This window comes from Bombina bombina, chromosome 6 (assembly GCF_027579735.1).
Source record: "Bombina bombina isolate aBomBom1 chromosome 6, aBomBom1.pri, whole genome shotgun sequence".
NCBI classification, from domain to species: Eukaryota; Metazoa; Chordata; class Amphibia; order Anura; family Bombinatoridae; genus Bombina; species Bombina bombina.
This window is the reverse complement of record NC_069504.1, coordinates 881116955-881137605: the sequence shown is the minus strand read 5'-3', so window position 1 is coordinate 881137605 and position 20651 is coordinate 881116955. Positions and strand designations below refer to the sequence as shown.

The 20651-nt window shown below is 38.3% G+C and overlaps 1 protein-coding gene across 4 annotated transcripts in view; it reads right to left on the bottom strand.

Moving 5' to 3' along the window:
- Positions 1-20651, bottom strand: part of LOC128663841 (chloride channel protein ClC-Kb) — a 437573-nt gene that overhangs the window by 63828 nt on the left and 353094 nt on the right. For all 4 annotated transcript variants that reach the window (XM_053718370.1, XM_053718371.1, XM_053718372.1 and 1 more), the window contains 3 exons: positions 19599-19700; positions 5977-6064; positions 5209-5391 (listed from right to left, as the gene is read on the bottom strand). In XM_053718370.1, coding sequence (XP_053574345.1) covers positions 5209-5391; positions 5977-6064; positions 19599-19700 — 373 coding nt within the window. The remainder of the gene's footprint in view (positions 1-5208; positions 5392-5976; positions 6065-19598; positions 19701-20651) is intronic.

Sequence of the window (20651 nt, the reverse complement as noted above, 5' to 3'; positions counted from 1 at the left end):
TTTATTTTTATTTTACAGGCAAGTTTGTTATTTTAACTAGGTAGAATAGTTACTAAATAGTTATTAACTATTTAATAACTACCTAGCTAAAATAAATACAAATTTACCTGTAAAATAAAACCTAACCTAAGTTACACAAACACCTAACACTACCCTACAATTAAATAAATTCCCTAAATTAAATACAATTAAATAAATTAAATACAATTACCTAAATTACAAAAACAAACAAACACTAAATTACACAAAATAAAAAAACAAATTACAAGATATTTAAATTAATTACACCTAATCTAACAGCCCTATCAAAATAAAAAAGCCCCCCCCAATAAAAAAACCCCTAGCCTAAACTAAACTACCAATAGCCCTTAAAAGGGCCTTTTGCGGGGCATTGCCCCAAAGAAATCAAGTCTTTTACCTATATAAAAAATACAAACAACCCCCCAACAGTAAAACCCATCACCCACACAACCAACCCCCCAAATAAAACCCTAAATTAAAAAAACCTAAGCTCCCCATTGCCCTGAAAAGGGCATTTGTATGGGCATTGCCCTTGAAAGGGCATTTAGCTCTATTGCGGCCCAAAGCCCAAACCTAAAAATAAAACCCACCCAATACACCCTTAAAAAATCCTTAAAAAAACACTAACCTCCGAAGATTCACTTAATGGGAGAAGTCTTCATCCAAGCGGCAAGATGTCCTCAACGAAGCCGGCAGAAGTGGTCCTCCAGACGGACAGAAGTGGTCCTCCAGACGGGCAGAAGACTTCATCCAGATGGCATCTTCTATCTTCAGCCTTCCGACGCGGAGCGGGTCCATCTTCAAGACATCCGGCACGGAGCATCCTCTTCCAACGATGACTACCCGACGAATGAAGGTACCTTTAAGTGACGTCATCCAAGATGGCATCCCTTAGATTCCAATTGGAAGATAGAATTGAGGACATCTTGCCGCTTGGATGAAGACTTCTCCCGGTAAGTGGCTATTCAGGGGGTTAGTGTTAGGTTTTTTTAAGGCTGTATTGGGTGGGTTTAATTTTTAGGATAGGGCTTTGGGCCGCAATAGAGCTAAATGCCCTTTAAGGGCAATGCCCATCCATCCAAATGCCCTTTTCAGGGCAATGGGGAGCTTAGTTTTTTTAATTAGGGTTTTATTTGGGGGGTTGGTTTTGTGGGTGGTGGGTTTTACTGTTGGGGGGTTGTTTGTATTTTTTTTACAGGTAAAAGAGCTGATTTATTTGGGGCAATGCCCCGCAAAAGGCCCTTTTAAGGGCTATTGGTAGTTTAGTTTAGGCTAGGGTTTTTTTTATTTTGGGGTGGCTTTTTTATTTTGATAGGGCTATTAGATTAGGTGTAATTAGTTCAAAGATCTTGTAATTTGTTTTTTATTTTCTTTAATTTAGTGGGTTTTTTTTGTAATTTAGTTAACTGTATTTAATTTATTTAATTGTATTTAATTTAGGGAATTTATTTAATTGTAGGGTAGTGTTAAGTGTTAGTGTAACTTAGGTTAGGTTTTATTTTACAGGTAAATTTGAATTTATTTGAGCTAGGTAGTTAGTAAATAGTTAATAACTATTTAGTAACTATTCTACCTAGTTAAAATAAATACAAACTTGCCTGTGAAATAAAAATATACACTAAGATAGATACAATGTAACTATTAGTTATATTGTAGCTAGCTTAGGGTTTATTTTATAGGTAAGTATTTAATTTTAAATAGGAATTATTTAGTTATTAATAGTAGGTTTTATTTAGATTTATTTTAATTATATTTAAGTTAGGGGGGTTACGGTTAGACTTAGGTTTAGGGGTTAATATGTTTATTCTAGTGGTGGCGATGTTGGGTGCGGCAGATTAGGGGTTAATAAATGTAGGTAGGTTGCGGCGACATTGGGGGATGGAGATTAGGGGTTAATAAATATAATGTAGGTGTCGGCGATGTTGGGGGCAGCAGATTAGGGTTAATAAGTATAATGTAGGTGGCAGCGATGTCCAGAGCGGCAGAGTAGGGGTTAATAGGTAGTTTATGGGTGTTAGTGTACTTTTTAGCACTTTAGTTATGAGTTTTATGCTACGGCTCTGTAGTGTAAAACTCATAACTACTGACTTTAAAATGCGTTAGAAATCTTGACGGGATAAGGTGTACCACTCACTTTTTGGCCTCCCAGGATAAACTCGTAATACCAGCGCTATGAAAGTCCCATAGAAAAAAAGATGTTTTACAAAATTTACGTAAGTGGGTTTGCGGGAAGGCCAAAAAAGTGTGCGGTGCCCCTATACCTGCAAGACTCGTAATACCAGCGGGCGTGAAAAAGCAGCGTTAGGACCTGTTAACACTGCTTTTTCACCTTACCGCAAAACTAGTAATCTAGCCGTAATTACTTTAAAAAGTTTCTAAACCCTCTAACCTAACACCCCCTAAATTAACCCCAGTTAGTAAAAAATGCTAAATTACAATTAAAATAAAAAACTAACATTACTTAAAAATAAAAAAACTAACTTTAAATTAATTAAAGATTAAAAAAATAAAAGTCTAACATTACATAAAATAATAAACCAAATGATCAAAAATTAAAAAATTAAACCTGATCCCTATGAAAATAAAAAAGCCCCCCAAAATAAAAAACCCTAATCAAATACTAAACTACCAATAGCCCTTAAAAGGGCCTTTGGTAGGGCATTGCCCTAAGTTAAACAGCACTTTTCCTTAAAAAAATACTGTCCCCCCTCTAACAGTAAAAACCCCCCACACACCAAACCCCCCAAAATAAAAAAAAAACTAACACTAAAATATCCTAAACTACCTATATACGTATATGCATTTGTATGGACATTGTCCTTAATAGGGCATTCAGCTCTTTTACTGCCCTTAAAAGGGCATTCAGCTCTTTTAAGAGTGCCCAGAAATCCCTAATCTAAAAACAAACAAACCCCCAAAAAATAAAAAAAAGCCTAAGTCTAACCCCCCAAATAGGTAATCACTGTTCCTGAAGTCCGGCGGAGAAGGTCCTGTTCAAGGTGGTGAAGTCTTCTTCCAAGCGGCCGACATCTTTTTCCAAGCGAGGACCTCTTCCTTCTTCATTTAGCACAAAGCCGGCACAGAGCGGAGATGAGTGCGGAGCAGGACCGGCGACCGCGGAGCCATGGAGCGCAAAGGATCCTCTTTGTACGATTGCTGCCGTACACTGAATAGTAAATTCAAGGTACGCATTTAAATATGGCGTCCCTTGCATTCCTATTGGCTGATTTGATTCTTCAAATTCAAATCAGCCAATAGGATTTCAGAAGCTCTCATCCTATTGGCTGATTTGAATTTGAGCTCTGGGCACTCTTAAAAGAGCTGAATGCCCTTTTAAGGGCAATGCCCATACAAATGCCCCTTTAGGGGCAATGGCTAATTTAGGATTTTTTAGTGTTAGTTTATTTTATTTTGGGGGGTTTGGTGGGTGGGGGGTTTTACTGTTAGAGGGGGGACTTTTTTAAAGAGCTGTTTAACTCTGGGCAATGCCCTACAAAAGGCCATTTTAAGGGCTATTGGTAGTTTAGTATTAGATTAGGGGGTGTTTTTATTTTGGGGGGTTTATAGGGATTAGGTTTAATTTTTTTATTTTTGATAATTTGGTTTATTATTTTATGTAATGTTAGACTTTTTTATTTTTTGTAATCTTATATTAATTTAAAAATTTTATTTTTATTTTTAAGTAATGTTAGCTTCTTATTTTAATTGTAATTTAGTATTTTTTAATTTAGGTAATTGGGGTTAATTTAGGGGGTGTTAGGTTAGGGGGCGTAGTAATTTAAATAGTTATTTGCGTTGCAGGGTTTGGCGGATTAGGGGTTAATAGATTTATTAGGATTATTGCGTTGTGTGGGTTTGACGTATTAGGGGTTAATAGTTTTATTAGGTTTGTTGTGATGTGGGTTAATGGTGGATTAGGGGTTTATATACTTTATTAGGTGTATTACGATGTGGGTTAATGGCTGATTAGGGGTTCATATACTTTATTAGGTTTATTGCGATGTGGTTTAATGGTGGATTAGGGGTTCATATACTTTATTAGGTTTATTGCGATGTGGGTTAATGGCGAATTAGGGGTTCATATACAGGTGGCCCTCGTTTTACAACTGTTCAATTTACACCGTTTCAGAATAACAACCTTTTTTTCCAGTCATGTGACTGCTATTGAAAAGCATTGAGGAGCAGTGCATTTATTAAAATAGCCAGTAGGTGGAGCTGTCCGCTTGTGTTGCAGCAAAGCCAAGCAAGCTGAAATTAATCAGTTTAACCAGACCTGCGCTATCGAGACAGTTTCAAAGGAACAAGATCTTCCTGTCTATAAATCAGTCCAGATTGGAATGCATAGAAAGAACTGTTTGCAGAAAAATGCAAGTGAAGTCTGTGTTGTGTGATTATTTTATTAGGTTTATAATGCTGTTTAGCAAATGTTTTTGTTCATTTAACTTAGTTTAATTATATATTCTGTGTTGTGTGATTATTTTATTAGGTTTATAATGCTGTTTAGCATTTAAAGTCTTCATTTCAAAGCTTTATAAATAGTGTATTAGGTGTTACTTATGACAATTTTGAAAGGGGCCTGGAACCTATCTCTCTCACTTCCCATTGACTTACATTATAAACTGGGTTTCAATTTACAACGGTTTCGATTTACAACCATTCCTTCTGGAACCTAACCCCGGCGTAAACTGAGGGCTACCTGTACTTTATTAGGTTTATTGCGATGTGGGTTAATGGGGGATTAGGGGTTAATAAACTTTATTAGTTATTGCGGTGGGGGATTGCGGTTGACAGCTAGATAGATATTGCGCATGTGTTAGGTGTTAGTTATTTTAAGGAGGTAGATAGATATTGCCCATGCGTTAGGTGTTAGTTAATATTTTCAGGCAGTTACAGGGGTTACGGTGCTCACATACTCAGCGCAAGGCTTGCTGCGCCTGCCTATGTGTGGCGAGGTGAAAATGGAGTAAAATTTCTAAATTTTTGTTGCGTAAGTCCTTGCGCTGAATATGTGATACCGATTTGTTACGTTGTTCTATGTTAGCTTATGGAAGTAAAAGTTGCGGCCGGTGGGTGAAATATATATGTGCCGCATTTATATGCAACGCTGTATATGTGATACCAAAACCGTGTTTTCCAATGCTGCATATGTAATCTTGCCCCTAGAATTTACAGAATAGAGACATTCACCTTTAGAACCAAAAAGCATGCAAGTTTTTCCACAGCTGACATGTGAGGGTGTGTCCACTGTAGAAAGCTATTGTCGTAGGTGGGATTGGGAGGCTGGCGTGAGACATTCGCATTTATCCTCAGTTCTTCTACTCCCCAAGTGACATTGTTGAAAAAGGTTTCTAAATGTTCCTTCATTGTCAGCTGCAGCAGAAGAGAAGAGTCTTAGTGCCACTAGTTATTTATATTCTTCATGAAAAGTTTATGTTTCTTAAAGGGACAGAAAATACCATATAATTACAAAACATTTCTGTTTACTTATCAGCCAAGTAAAAACATTTATTTATTTATTTTTTTAAAATAACATCTTGTTTGCAGCACTTATTTTTCAGTTGGTAAACTTCACCTACCACTGGCCTTTTTCAAAAAGCAAATCCAGGCTTGAGTCTGCAGACAACAAGGCTAGCCATGGTCATATTGTTAGTATAAAGTGCTTTGTTTTGCAGTTGTTTCCAGTTAAAGCCAATCAGGGAACGATATGTCACAGGGTTAGCCTTGATAAGTCAGAAGGGTGCATTTTAAGATCTGGGAATTATAAACTCCACAATTTTCAGAGGTAAATTACATGAAAAGGGGACAAAATAAATGATTAATGTATACTGCAAAGCTGTTTTACAACGGATTGTTATACATGTTATATAAAAATCTCAAGGTGTTTACTGTCCCTTTAAAGAGTGCAAAAAAGAACTTATCTATGTATGTTACACACTTATGTGTATGCTGACTTACCCGTGTGCCTCCCATGTATTGTCCAAGTCCATGTGGAAAGGTCATACTGGCCAAGATCAGGGCAACAAAAGCAGCATAGATAATTTTACTGCAACAGAATATAAAGGCATGGGATACAATTACTGTAGGTTTTGTAAGTTTGTGTAGGAAGGAATGTGTGCTTGTGTGTGTGTATGTATGTGTATCTGTGTGTATGTGTGTGTGTGTGTATGTATGTCTATCTGTGTGTGCTCATATATGTATGTCACTGTGTGTATCTGTGTGTGTGTGTGTGTATGTGTATGTATGTCTATCTGTGTGTGCTCATATACGTAAGTGTGTATCTTTGTGTGTGTATGTATGTATGTGTATCAGTGTGTGTGTATGTATGTATGTGTATCTGTGTGTGTGTATGTATGTGTGTGTGTATGTATGTATGTGTAGAAAAGTACAAATGTTCCAGCTGGTGCAAAAGACCTTTTTATTGTGCAATATGGGATACAAAAAACAACGTTTCAGGCCAACAATCAGCCCTTTCTCAAGCTTGACCATCAGTGTGTGAACAAACATTTAAAAGCCATAACGGCGCCAAACATTGTGGTTGCAACATGAACATTGTCGCCATCTAGTGGAGAGTTATAATATCAAATATATTGAAACATATCAAAAACAAACCATTATAAATAATCAAATGACTATATATATCACCACCTAGTGATTAATAAATACAACATCTTTATCAAAATTATTCATCTATAAATATATTAAATAAACAACAATTCATATATATCATTGTGACAATAAATACTGTGCTTTAAATTTCTGTAAAAATAATTCAAATAATACATTTAATTAAAATAACACTTTTAACTGCATATTAAAATTTGTGTCATAAGTTACATATAAACACCACAATTAATATTTGGTTAAAAAACATATATCAAATACATTAACCTACATAAATCTACTAATGAATAAAAAATTCATATTTCACTTTATTTTATCAGTAGGCAATTCGATTTGAACATAGGTCAATATTGGATATTCAAAAATCCATGCATACGTAAATACACATATCACCAAAAACCATCATACTATTTATGTGCATATACATACGCATGTATAGATGTATCCAGAAAAGGTTTCAAAGTTCTACACAAATCAGGAGAATCATTTATCTTATTATATCAAATTTCCAAAATGCAGTCCAATTACACTCTCTATTAAGCCCTTTTGGCCATAGAATGCCCAATTCATTAATCCAGAATGCTTCACGTCTGCTCAATATATTCTCCCTGTCACCCCCTCTCCTTGGTAAATTAATTTTTTCAATTATTTGGAAACGGAGTTGGCTGATTCTATGGCCTGCCTCTAAAAAGTGGGAAGCCACAGGAGCATCCTTCTTTTTACATCGAATATTTGATTTGTGCTCCGAAATCCTTTAGAGGCAGGCCATAGAATCAGCCAACTCCGTTTCCAAATAATTGAAAAAATTCATTTACCAAGAAGAGCGGGTGACAGGGAGAATATATTGAGCAGACGTGAAACATTCTGGATTAATGAATTGGGCACTCTATGGCCAAAAGGGCTTAATAGAGAGTGTAATTGGACTGCATTTTGGTAATTTGATATAATAAGATAAATGATTCTCCTGATTTGTGTAGAACTTTGAAACCTTTTCTGGATACATCTATACATGCGTACGTATATGCACATAAATAGCATGATGGTTTTTGGTGATATCATATGTGTATTTACGTATGCATGGATTTTTTAATATCCAATATTGACGTATGTTCAAATCGAATTGCCTACTGATAAAATAAAGTGAAATATGAATTTTTTATTCATTAGTAGATTTATGTAGGTTAATGTATTTGATATATGTTTTTTAAACCAAATATTAATTGTGGTGTTTATATGTAACTTATGACACAAATTTTAATATGCAGTTAAAAGTGTTATTTTAATTAAATGTATTATTTGAATTATTTTTACAGAAATTTAAAGCACAGTATTTATTGTCACAATGATATATATGAATTGTTGTTTATTTAATATATTTATAGATGAATAATTTTGATAAAGATGATGTATTTATTAATCACTAGGTGGTGATATATATAGTCATTTAATTATTTATAATGGTTTGTTTTTGATATGTTTCAATATATTTGATATTATAACTCTCCACTAGATGGCGACAATGTTCATGTTGCAACCACAATTTTTGGCGCCGTTATGGCTTTTAAATGTTTGTTCACACACTGATGGTCAAGCTTGAGAAAGGGCTGATTGTTGGCCTGAAACATTGCTTTTTGTATCCCATATTGCACAATAAAAAGGTCTTTTGCACCAGCTGGAACATTTGTACTTTTTTATATTGACATTGGGCATGGTAAGCCTGTTCCGTGCTGTGCGCTGAGTGCTGTGCTTCACGTTACATTGTTTCAATATGTATGTATGTGTATCAGTGTGTGTGTATGTATGTCTATCTGTGTGTGCTCATATACGTATGTGTGTATCTGTGTGTGTGTGTGTATGTATGTGTATCTGTGTATGTGTATGTATGTGTATCTGTGGGTATGTATGTCTATCTGTGTGTTTGTATGTATGTGTATGTATGTGTATCTGTATGTGTGTATGTATGTGTATATGTGTGTGTGTATGTATGTGTATCTGTGTGTGTGTATGTATGTGTATATGTGTGTGTGTGTGTGTATGTATTATTATTATTATTATCGGTTATTTGTAGAGCGCCAACAGATTCCGCAGCGCTAGTGTATGTGTATCTTTGTGTGTGTGTATGTATGTGTATGTGTGTGTGTGTATGTATGTATGTATGTGTATGTGTGTGTGTATGTATGTGTATCTGTGTATGTGTATATATATATGTATCTGTATCTGTGTGTGTGTGTGTATCTGTGTGTGTATGTATGTGTATCTGTGTGTATGTATGTGTATCTGTGTGTGTGTGTGTGTGTATCTTTGTGTGCTCATATACATATGTGTGTATCTGTGTTTGTGCTTATCTGTATGTGTGTATATGTATTTATATGTGTGTGTGCATTTTTGTATGTGTGTTTGTGTGTGTTGCATGAATATGTGCTTGTGTGTGTGTATGTATGTGTATCTGTGTGTGTGTATATGTATGTGTATCTGTGTGTGTGTGTGTGTGTATGTATGTGTATATGTGTGTGTGTGTATATGTATATATGTGTATCTGTGTGTGTGTATGTGTATCTGTGTATGTGCATATATATGTATGTGTATCTGTATCTGTGTGTGTGTATGTATGTGTATCTGTGTATGTGTGTGTATATATGTGTATCTGTGTGTATCTGTGTGTGCTCATATACATATGTGTGTATCTGTGTTTGTGTTTATCTGTATGTGTATATGTATTTATATGTGTGTGTGTGTGCATTTTTGTATGTGGGTTTGTGTGTGTTGCATGAATATGTGCTTGTGTGTGTGTATGTATGTGTATCTGTGTGTGTGTCCCCTCATATATGTATGTGTGTATCTATTTGTGCTTATTTGTATGTGTGTGTATATTGTAGTGTTGTGCTTACTTCCTGGCTTGGTCAGATGGCACATTGAGGCTTCCATACAAAGATGATGTCATCAAGTGGGATGTGCTTAGAATCGGAACAGTTCAGAGAAACCATCTTGTGACAGTTTGTGATGCAGTTATAAAGTACAAGGACTGAACCTGAGGCTCTGACAATTGCTGATACTAATAAATGTAATGTCAGCTACAGATCACTGCAGAGGATACAGCATCAGCCAGGCAGGAAGAGTAAGAACTGTCAGTTACACATTATAAGTTATATTGCAGTTATACAGTTAACAGTTATACAGTTATAAGTTTCCCTGGATTACTATAGTGCTGCATACACAGTGTACAGGACTGCTAATATAAGGAGTGCAGCAGCCATTCATTATAAAGGACTATATATATGTGTATCTATCCATATTACTGTGTGTAAATCTACAGGAGCACCTTGTTATGTCATCCAGTGAATAAAGTGCCAGTTACATTTAGAAGTTGCAAGTGCATCATTCATATAAAGAGTTAATGTTTGCTATATTAGGACATTACATCTGGCGACGAGTATACTACCACAAACTCACGCTATAATGGCTGTATTTGGAGCATTGAAAGAATTTGACCCTGACACAGATAACTGGGTTTCCTGGACTGAAAGACTACAGCAGTATTTACTTGCCAATGACATTGGAGATACTAAGTCTGTTGCTGTCTGTCTGACAACTATTGGTGCTAAAACATATGAGATTCTAAAAGATCTGCTACACCCAGAAAAGCCAGCCACCAAGTCTTTGTCTGAAATAATACAGATCTTAACACAACATTTACAACCACGGCCATTAGAGATTGCTGAGCGGTTCAAGTTTTATAGCAGGCGCCAAGGGGTACAAGAGACTGTATCTACATTTGCAATCAGTTTAAAGAAATTGGCCAGCACCTGTGCTTTTGGGGAGTATCTGAATATTGCCCTTAGAGATCAGTTTGTTATGGGTATCAGTACAGAATCTATTCAAAGGCGACTTTTGACAAAGGAGAGCCTGACCTTCCATAAAGCACTAGAGATTGCTTCTGTTTTGGAACAGGCCACACGAGACACTAGTTTACTGCAGACGCATTCTCACACTAAGGAAGAACAGGTATTTTTCTCTAATGTGAAGCAACAGACTAAACCAGCCACTAAATATTCAGCAAAAGCAGCATCGCCTATTAACTGTTACAGATGTGGAGCACAGAATAATGTAGCTTCTGAATGCAGATTTAAAAATGCTCATTGTCATGGCTGTGGTAAAATAGGACACTTAAAGAAGGCTTGCAGAGGATCTCAGCAGAGTGTCTCAAGCAAAACTCATAAGAAGGGAAATTACCACATGGCTTATAAGGGAGCCACATCAGATTCAGAAGAGGAAATGACTGTTCAGAGTTTGACTGTATACACCATGACAGCAGGGTCTGAGCCTTTGACCGTTCATGTTAATATTGAAGGAAAAGATTTGACCATGGACTTAGATACTGGGGCTGCAGTTTCAGTTATGACAATTAAAGATTGGAAACAGCTGAAAATTCCAGTATTGCTGCAGCCCACTACCTTGAAGCTGCAAACATACTCCAGAGAAGTCTTGACTCCACTGGGGTGTGCATCTGTATCTGTGTGTACAAACAGTAAAACTGCCAATCTTACACTATATATACTAAAATCAGGTGGCCCACCTCTTTATGGAAGGGACTGGATACGGGCCCTTGGCATGCCTGAGAGCCTCAAAAACAGTGAAGTTCATCATATTGGAGTTGATCGTGCCCAGTGGATTCAGAACATTAAGACCAAATATGCCCCGGTGTTTGAAAATGTCCTGGGAAAAGTTAAGAACAAAAGGGTACAGTTACAGTTAAAACCTGGAGCAAGGCCAAAGTTTTTCAAAGCACGAACTGTGCCATTCGCTTTAAGGGCAGGAGTTGATGCTGAACTGAGGAGGTTAGAAGAGTTAAAGATTATAACCCCAGTGCATCTTAGTGAGTGGGCTTCTCCTATTGTACCGGTAAGAAAGAAAGATGGACAGATCCGAATATGTCGAGACTTTAGGATGGTGTTGAATGAACAGTTAGCAGTGGATAAGTATCCATTACCCAGAACAGAAGAGATTTTTGCTAACCTAGCTGGGGGACAACATTTCACAAAGATTGATTTAAAAAATGCTTACCTTCACCTTGAAGTACATCCAGAATCCCGCAGGTTACTCACCATCAATACTCACCGTGGTTTATTTCAATGTAATCATATGGTCTTTGGCATTGCTCCTGCATCAGCCATCTGGCAATGCACCATGGAAGAACTGTTAAATGGACTACCCTATGTCCCATGCCTTTTAGATAAAATGTTAATCATGGGCAGGACGGAGGAAAAACATCGACACAATGTAGAGAGGGTACTGCAGCGGCTAATGACCTACAGGTTGAAGGTCAACTTGGAGAAGTGTGCTTTCATGCGTGACAAATTAGAATTTTGTGGCCATGTTATAGATTGTCATGGTCTACATACTGCTGATGACAAAGTCAAGGCCTTGCAAGAAGCTCCTATACCACAGAATGCATCACAACTACGATCATACCTTGGTCTCCTTAACTATTACCACCGTTTTCTTCCCCAGCTAGCCCATACGTTACACCCACTACATCAGCTTCTTGAGACAAATCGACCCTGGTTGTGGAGCAGTGAATGCAATAAAACCTTCCAGGAATCCAAGAACCTACTCCTGTGTTCCCGCATGTTAATGCACTATGATCTTCAGAAACCACTCATGATAGCATGTGATGCTTCACCTTATGGTTTAGGGGCTGTATTGTCACACACAATGCCAGATGGGACAGACCGACCGGTAGCCTTTGCTTCCCGTTCTCTAACGACGGCAGAGAAGAACTATTCACAATTAGACAAGGAAGCATTGGCCATTGTATGGGCTGTTAAGAAGTTCCATAACTATATTTATGGTAGACAATTTACTCTTTTAACTGACCATAAGCCACTGCTGACCATCTTTAATCCAAGGAAAGGAATTTCAACCACTACAGCGGCTAGATTGCAAAGGTATGCTCTAACTTTGGGAGCATATCATTACTCCATCAAATACCGGGCCCATGATTCCCATGGCAATGCTAATGCCATGTCCAGGCTTCTACTAATGAATTCCTTACCAGTTGTTCAAGAAAGCCTTCCAAGGGTGTGTTTTACGGGTATAGTACATGCCAAACAAATTGCAAAGGAGACAGCTTGTGATACTGAATTACAACTTCTGGCAAAGTATTTGAGAGATGGCTGGCCAAGAACTGGCTGTGATGTGCAGCGAGCATACACACTACGAGCGAAAGAACTCACACACAGAAATGGATGTATTTTATGGGGTGAGAGACTTCTGGTTCCTAATGGGCTACGGCAAGCTACGTTAAAACTCCTTCATGAAGGACACCCAGGCATTGTCAGAATGAAACAGAAGGCTAGGGGTCATGTTTGGTGGCCGGTCATTGATAAGGACATTGAGAACTATGTTATGGCATGCAAAGGGTGTGTTCAAGCTCAAGGACAGCTTCCACGAGGAGCTGTACAACCATGGGACTGGCCTACTACTCCTTGGGAGAGACTACATTTGGACTTTGCTGGTCCTATTGATAGAATCTCATACTTAATCATAATTGATGCACACTCTAAGTGGCCAGAAGTAATTCCAATGACAAGGACTACAACTACTGAAGTCATATCAGCATTAGAAAGACGGTTTTCAGTATTTGGGTTGCCAAGAAAACTGGTCATAGACAATGGTCCCCAGTTTGTGTCACAAGACTTCCAGAATTTTTTACATACGAATGGAATTCACCATCATCGGACGGCACCATATCACCCAGCCACCAACGGGCAAGCAGAGAGATTTGTCCAAACCTATAAAAGGGCACTGAAAGCGCTAAAAGCTGAGAAGTAGGTTAATACTAAAAACATTTTACAATTTTTGCAACAATATAGGGTTACTCAACATCCCACCACGGGAGTTGCCCCAGCTCAACTATTGTTTGGCAGGAAGATCCGTACAAAGCTGGATTTAATCACACCAGATGTAGCAGAAACAGTCCGCATCATGCAAGATAAAATGAGAGTGGGAAAACCTTCACGCACCTATACAGAAGGAGACTTGGTTTGGTATAGGGTGTACCATACAGAGGAAAAATGGGCACCAGGTGTTGTTGCCCAGGTTGAGGGCCCAAAGATGTATGTGATAACCACTCAATCAGGTGTGTGTCGCCGCCATGTGAACCAACTACGACCACGCCTAGAGAGAAGAGAACAGGCTGGTGAGGACCATCACATAAAAATGCAATCAGACAATGACTTTGATATCTGGGATGGTGTTTGGCATGATCCAAACACAGGCTCTGACTCAACTACAGAAGATGACTCAGAAATACCAGCCTCAGTAGAAGAACCTTGTAATGATGAGTCAGGAAATTCTATCCAGGACCACAATAGTCATGCTCGTACTCCCAGGCAATGAACACCTGTTGTTCGTTGGTCTCCTGAAGTTAATCTCAGAGACACTCACTGGAGACAACATGCAACATATCAGAGAAACTTTCGTCAACATAAGAAACACGAAGCAGCTTTCATGTCCACAATACAAGAGGATGCTGGAGAAGAATGATTTATCTTACGGTTGTTGTTGTGCAGTTAAGTTTATTAAAAAAAAAAAAAATAAGTAGGAAAGGAGATGTAGTGTTGTGCTTACTTCCTGGTTTGGTCAGATGGCACATTGAGGCTTCCATACAAAGATGATGTCATCAAGTGGGATGTGCTTAGAATCAGAACAGTTCAGAGAAGCCATCTTGTGACAGTTTTTGATGCAGCTATAAAGTACAAGGACTGAACCTGAGGTTCTGACAATTGCTGATACTAATAAATGTAATGTCAGCTACAGATCACTGCAGAGGATACAGCATCAGCCAGGCAGGAAGAGTAAGAACTGTCAGTTACACATTATAAGTTATATTGCAGTTATACAGTTAACAGTTATACAGTTATAAGTTTCCCTGGATTACTATAGTGCTGCATACACAGTGTACAGGACTGCTAATATAAGGAGTGCAGCAGCCATTCATTATAAAGGACTATATATATATGTATCTATCCATATTTCTGTGTGCAAATCTACAGGAGCACCTTGTTATGTCATCCAGTGAATAAAGTGCCAGTTACATTTAGAAGTTGCAAGTGCATCATTCATATAAAGAGTTAATGTTTGCTATATAAGGACATTACATATATGTATTTATGTGTGTGTGTTTTTGTATGTGTGTTTGTGTGTGTTGCATGCATATGTGTGTGTATGTATGTGTATCTCTGTATGTGTATCTGTGTACATATACGTATATATGTATTTGTGTGAATACAGTATATGTGTGTAGGTGTGCACTAGTGTATGTATGTGTGTGTGTGTAGATGTGTGTAGGTATGTGTATGTATGTGTTTTTATGAGTGTGTAGATGTGTGTATGTATGTGTTTGTATGTGTGTGTAGGTGTGCTTATGTGTATTTATGTGTTGGTATGTGTGTGTGTAGGTGTGTGTATGTGTATGTATGTGTTTGTATGTGTGTGTAGGTGTGCATATGTGTTTGTATGTGTGTGTGTAGGTGTGCGTATGTTTATGTATGTGTGTGTGTATGTGTATGTATATGTTTGTATGTGTGTGTGTATGTGTGCGTATGTGTATGTATGTGTTTTGGTTGTGTGTGCAGGTGTGCATATGTGTATGTATGTGTTTTGGTTGTGTGTGCAGGTGTGCATATGTGTATGTATGTGTCTGTATGTGTGTGTAGGTGTGCATATGTGTATATATGTGTTTGTATGTGTGTGTGTAGGTGTGCGTGTGTGTGTGTGTGTAGGTGTTTGTATGTGTGTGTGTAGGTGTGCGTATGTGTTTGTATATGTGTGTAGGTGTGTGTATGTATGTGTTTGTATGTGTGTGTGTGTAGGTGTGCGTGTGTGTAGTAGGTGTGCGTATGTGTATGTATGTGTTTGTAGGTGTTGGTGTGTGTAGGTGTGCGTATGTGTTTGTATGTGTGTGTAGGTGTGCGTATGTGTGTTTGTATGTATGTGTAGGTGTGCGTATGTGTATGTGTGTTTGTATGTGTGTGTGTAGGTGTGCATATGTGTATGTATGTGTTTGTATGTGTGTGTAGGTGTGCATATGTGTATGTATGTGTTTGTATATGTGTATTGGTGTGCGTATGTGTATGTATGTGTTTGTACAGTATGTGTGTAGGTGAACATATGTATGTGTTTGTATATGTGTGTGTAGGTGTGCATATGTGTATGTAAGGATACAACACTTAATTCCACCGGATGATATGCCAACATTAATCCATGCATTTGTATCCTCTAGGCTAGATTACTGCAATGCACTTTACTTGGGCCTCCAAAAATAAAGAACTCCATCACCTTCAGACGGTACAAAACGCAGCAGCCAGACTACTGACCAATCAAACTCTCTGCTGCCACATAACACCTGTTCTCTACTCCCTGCATTGGCTTCCAAATAAATGGCGAACATATTTTCAAATTGGCCTGCTGACCTTCAAAGCCTTAAACAACCAAGGTCCACAGTACCTGAAAAAGCTCCTGACACCCTACATCCCATCCCGCTCACTTAGGTCAGCCAACACATCCCTCCTCTCAGTGCCAAGAATAAGGACAAACTCAGGCTCCAGAGCATTCAGCCACGCTGCCCCTACTTTCTGGAACTCTTTACCGTGCGCAATCAGACAGGCACCATCCTTACAGACTTTTAATAAAAAGCTAATGACCCACCTCTTCCATCAGGTATTCAGTCCACTTATCTGACCTTCAGAAACTCCTAATTTTTATGTCTTTATGTTGGTATATTTGTAAAGTGCTTTGAGTCTCACAGGGAGAAACGCGCTATATATAAATTGCAAATTATTATTTTAATAATTATTATTGTATGTGTGTGTAGGTGTACGTATGTGTATGTATGTGTTTGTATATGTGTGTGTAGGTGTGCATATGTATATGTATGTGTTTGTATATGTGTGTGTGTGTAGGTGTGCGTATGTGTATGAATGTGTTTGTATATGTGTGTGTGTAGATGTGCGTATGTGTATGTATGTGTTTGTATGTTTGTGTGTGTGCAGGTGTGCATATGTGTATGTATGTGTTTGTATGTGTGTGTGTGTAGGTGTGTGTATGTGTATGTATGTGTTTGTATGTGTGTAGGTGTGCATATGTGTATGTATAGGTGTGCCTATGTGTTTGTGTGTGTGTGTGTGTAGGTGTGCGTATGTGTATGTATGTGTTTGTATGTGTGTGTTTTGAGGTGTGCATATGCGTATGTATGTGTTTGTATGTGTGTGTGTGTGTAGGTGTGCGTATGTGTATGTATGTGTTTGTATGTGTGTGTGTGTGTAGGTGTACGTATGTGTATGTATGTGTTTGTATATATGTGTGTAGGTGTGTATATGTATATGTATGTGTTTGTATGTGTGTGTGTAGGTGTTCGTATGCATATGAATGTTTTTGTATGTGTGTGTGTGTGTAGGTGTGCGTATGTGTATGAATGCGTTTGTATGTGTGTGTGTAGGTGTGAGTATGTGTATGAATGTGTTTGTATGTGTGTGTGTAGGTGTGCGTATGTGTATGTATGTGTTTGTATGTGTGTGTAGGTGTGCGTATGTGTATGGATGTGTTTGTATGTGTGTGTGTGTAGGTGTGCGTATGAGTATGTATGTGTTTGTATGTGTGTGTGTATAGGTGTGCGCATGTGTATGTAAAGGTGTGCCTATGTGTTTGTATGTGTGTGTGTGTGTAGGTGTGCATATGTGTATGTATGAAATTGTATGTGTGTGTATAGGTGTGCGTATGTGTATGTATGTGTGTGTGTAGGTGTACGTATGTGTATGTATGTGTTTGTATATGTGTGTGTAGGTGTGCATAGGTATTTGTATGTGTGTGTATGTGTAGGTGTGCGTATGTGTATGAATGTGTTTGTATGTGTGTGTGTAGGTGTGCGTTTGTGTATGTATGTGTGTGTGTGTAGCTGTGCGTATGTGTATGTATGTGTTTGTATGTGTGTGTGTGTAGGTGTGTGTATGTGTATGTATGTGTTTGTATGTGTGTGTGTGTGGGTGTGCGTATGTGTATGTATGTATAGGTGTGTGTATGTATGTGTTTGTATGTATGTGTGTTGAGGTGTGCGTATGTGTATGTGTGTGTTTGTATGTGTGTAGGTGTACATATGTGTATGTATGTGTATGTATATGTGTGTGTAGGTGTGCATATGTATATGTATGTGTTTGTATGTGTGTGTGTAGGTGTGCGTATGTGTATGAATGTGTTTGTATGTGTGTGTGTGTGTAGGTGTGCATAGGTGTATGTATGTGTTTGTGCAGGTGTGCGTACGTGTATGTATGTGTTTGTATGTGTGTAGGTGTGCGTATGTGTATGTATGTGTTTGTATGTGTGTGTGTAGGTTATGCGTATGTGTATGTATGTGTTTGTATGTGTGTGTGTGTAGGTGTGCGTATGTGTATGTATGTGTGTGTGTAGGTGTGCGTATGTGTTTGTATGTGTGTGTGTTGAGGTGTGCGTATGTGTATGTATGTGTTTGTATGTGTGTGTGTGTAGGTGTGTGTATGTATGTGTTTGTATGTGTGTGTAGGTGTGCGTATGTGTTTGTATGTGTGTGTGTAGGTGTGCGTATGTGTATGTGTAGGTGTGCATATGTGTATGTATGTGTTTGTATGTGTGTGTGTTGAGGTGTGCGTTTGTGTATGTATGTGTTTGTATGTGTGTGTGTGTTTAGGTGTGCATATGTATGTGTTTGTATGTGTGTGTGTAGATGTGTGTATGTATGTGTTTGTATGTGTGTGTGTTGAGGTGTGCGTTTGTGTATGTATGTGTTTGTATGTGTGTGTGTGTGTAGGTGTGCGTATGTATGTGTGTGTGTGTGTGTAGGAGTGCATATGTGTATGCATGTGTTTGTATGTGTGTGTGTGTGTAGGTGTGCGTATGTGTATGTATGTGTTTGTACGTAGGTGTGCATATGTGTATGTGTGTGTGTAGGAGTACGTATGTGTATGTATGTGTTTGTATGTATGTGTGTAGGTGTACGTATGTGTATTTATGTTTTTGTATGTGTGTGTTTGTATGTGCGTATGTGTATGTATGTGTTTTTATGTGTGTGTTTGTACAGAAGTTTTAGCAGCAGGTTCTATAAATTTTAGCAACAAGTTCTCTAACTTCCAAGTCTAGGTGTATGTAATAATCAGTGTACCATACTCATGTGCAGTATAGCTGGTGAAACCCAACCCTGCATGTATGTGTTTGTGTATATATATATATATATATATGTGTGTGTGTGTGTGTCTATGTGTTTGTATATATATATGTGTATGTACTTGTGTGTGTGTGTGTGCTCATATACGTATGTATCTGTGTTTGTGTTTATCTGTATATGCGTATATGTATGTGTTTGTAAGTGTGTGTGTAGGTGTGCATATGGTATGTATGTGTGTGTGTATTTGTACCTGTGTGTAAATGTGTTTGTATTGTGTGCGAGTGTTTGTGTGTGTGTGTTTGTTTCTATGTGTGTGTATGTATGTGTGTGTATTTGTATCTGAGTGTGTTTGTATTTTGTGTGTGTCAGTGTATGTGTGTTTGTATGTTTTTTGTGCTGTTCTGGCAAGAGAGGGTTGCAATGAGAGCAAGCAAAGCTTCCCCAGCAGACAATGGGTTACCATAACCCTCAACCAGTTTTCAAATTTGTATTAACATCATGATACCCAAAGAGGCCAATGGCATATTATATGGCAATATATTGTAGCCAAGGGACTAAATTGACATTGTAATTGAGCAAATTGCAATCATTCCAATAAATTGTGACTGCAGGTGACAGTGGTACATATGTGGTAACCCAGCATGGTGGAATATAGGAGCTCTCTATGGAAAAAGGAATTAAAAGATTGAATCCTTTTTTTTTGCTGCAGTGATATCAACTAGAACAATCTGTACTACTGAAAAAAATGGACTGGAACACTTACTTATTCCTCAAAAGATTGCCGATCCGCTTGTTGTGATTGATAAACAGCAGAGTAACACGATGGATATAGAGGTAGACACAGCACACACATCCACAAACCACTCTGAAAGAGAACAAAAGAAGGTTGACTAGGACTAGGTCACTCAATGGCTGTTAAACCAGAACACAGTTTAAACTTACAGGTGAATAATTAGATTAAACGACAAAGAACATGAATAACAATTAAACATAACAGGCTTTTCAATTTTGTTATGGGGGGGTAGTTATCAATGTGTCAACTTTCCTACCTTCGTCGGCCCAATACGCCCGCCTAAGCTCGCCTCACATCGCCGCCGCGGACCTGAAAAAATTTGCCTAAGTTATCAAGTAAAGCTGTCAAAAAGCCGCGGGGCGATGAGCAGCGGACTGTGAGAGTTATCACTCATCCGATCTCGCTGCTCTTCGGCTGTTTGACAGCTTTCTTGCTAGCCTGTCACTAAGCACTCACACTAAACTACACTGTTCTACCCCCTATACCGGCGCACCGGAGCCCCCCGCAACTAAATAAAGTTACTAACCCCTAAACCGCCGCTCCTAGACCCCGCCGCAAGTCTTATAAATGTATTAACCCCTAAACCGCCGCTCCCGGACACCGCTGCCACCTACATTATACCTAGTAACCCCTATCCTGCCCCCCTATACCGTCGCCCTCTATAATAAAATTATTAACCCCTATCCTGCTGATCCCGCACCTCGCCGCAAATAAATAGTTTAACCCCTAAACCGCCGCTCCCTGAACCCGCCGCAACCTATATTAAATTTATTAACCCCTATCCTGCCCCCCCTACACCGTCATCACCTATATTAAATTTATTAACTCCTATCCTGCCCCCCCTACACCGTCGCCACCTATAATAAATTTATTAAGCCCTATCTTGCCCCCCACTACACCGCCGCCACTGTAATAAAATGATTAACCCCTAAACCTAAGTCTAACACTAACACCCCCTAACTTAAATATTAATTACATAAATCTAAATCATATTTCTATTATTAACTAAGTTAATCCTATTTA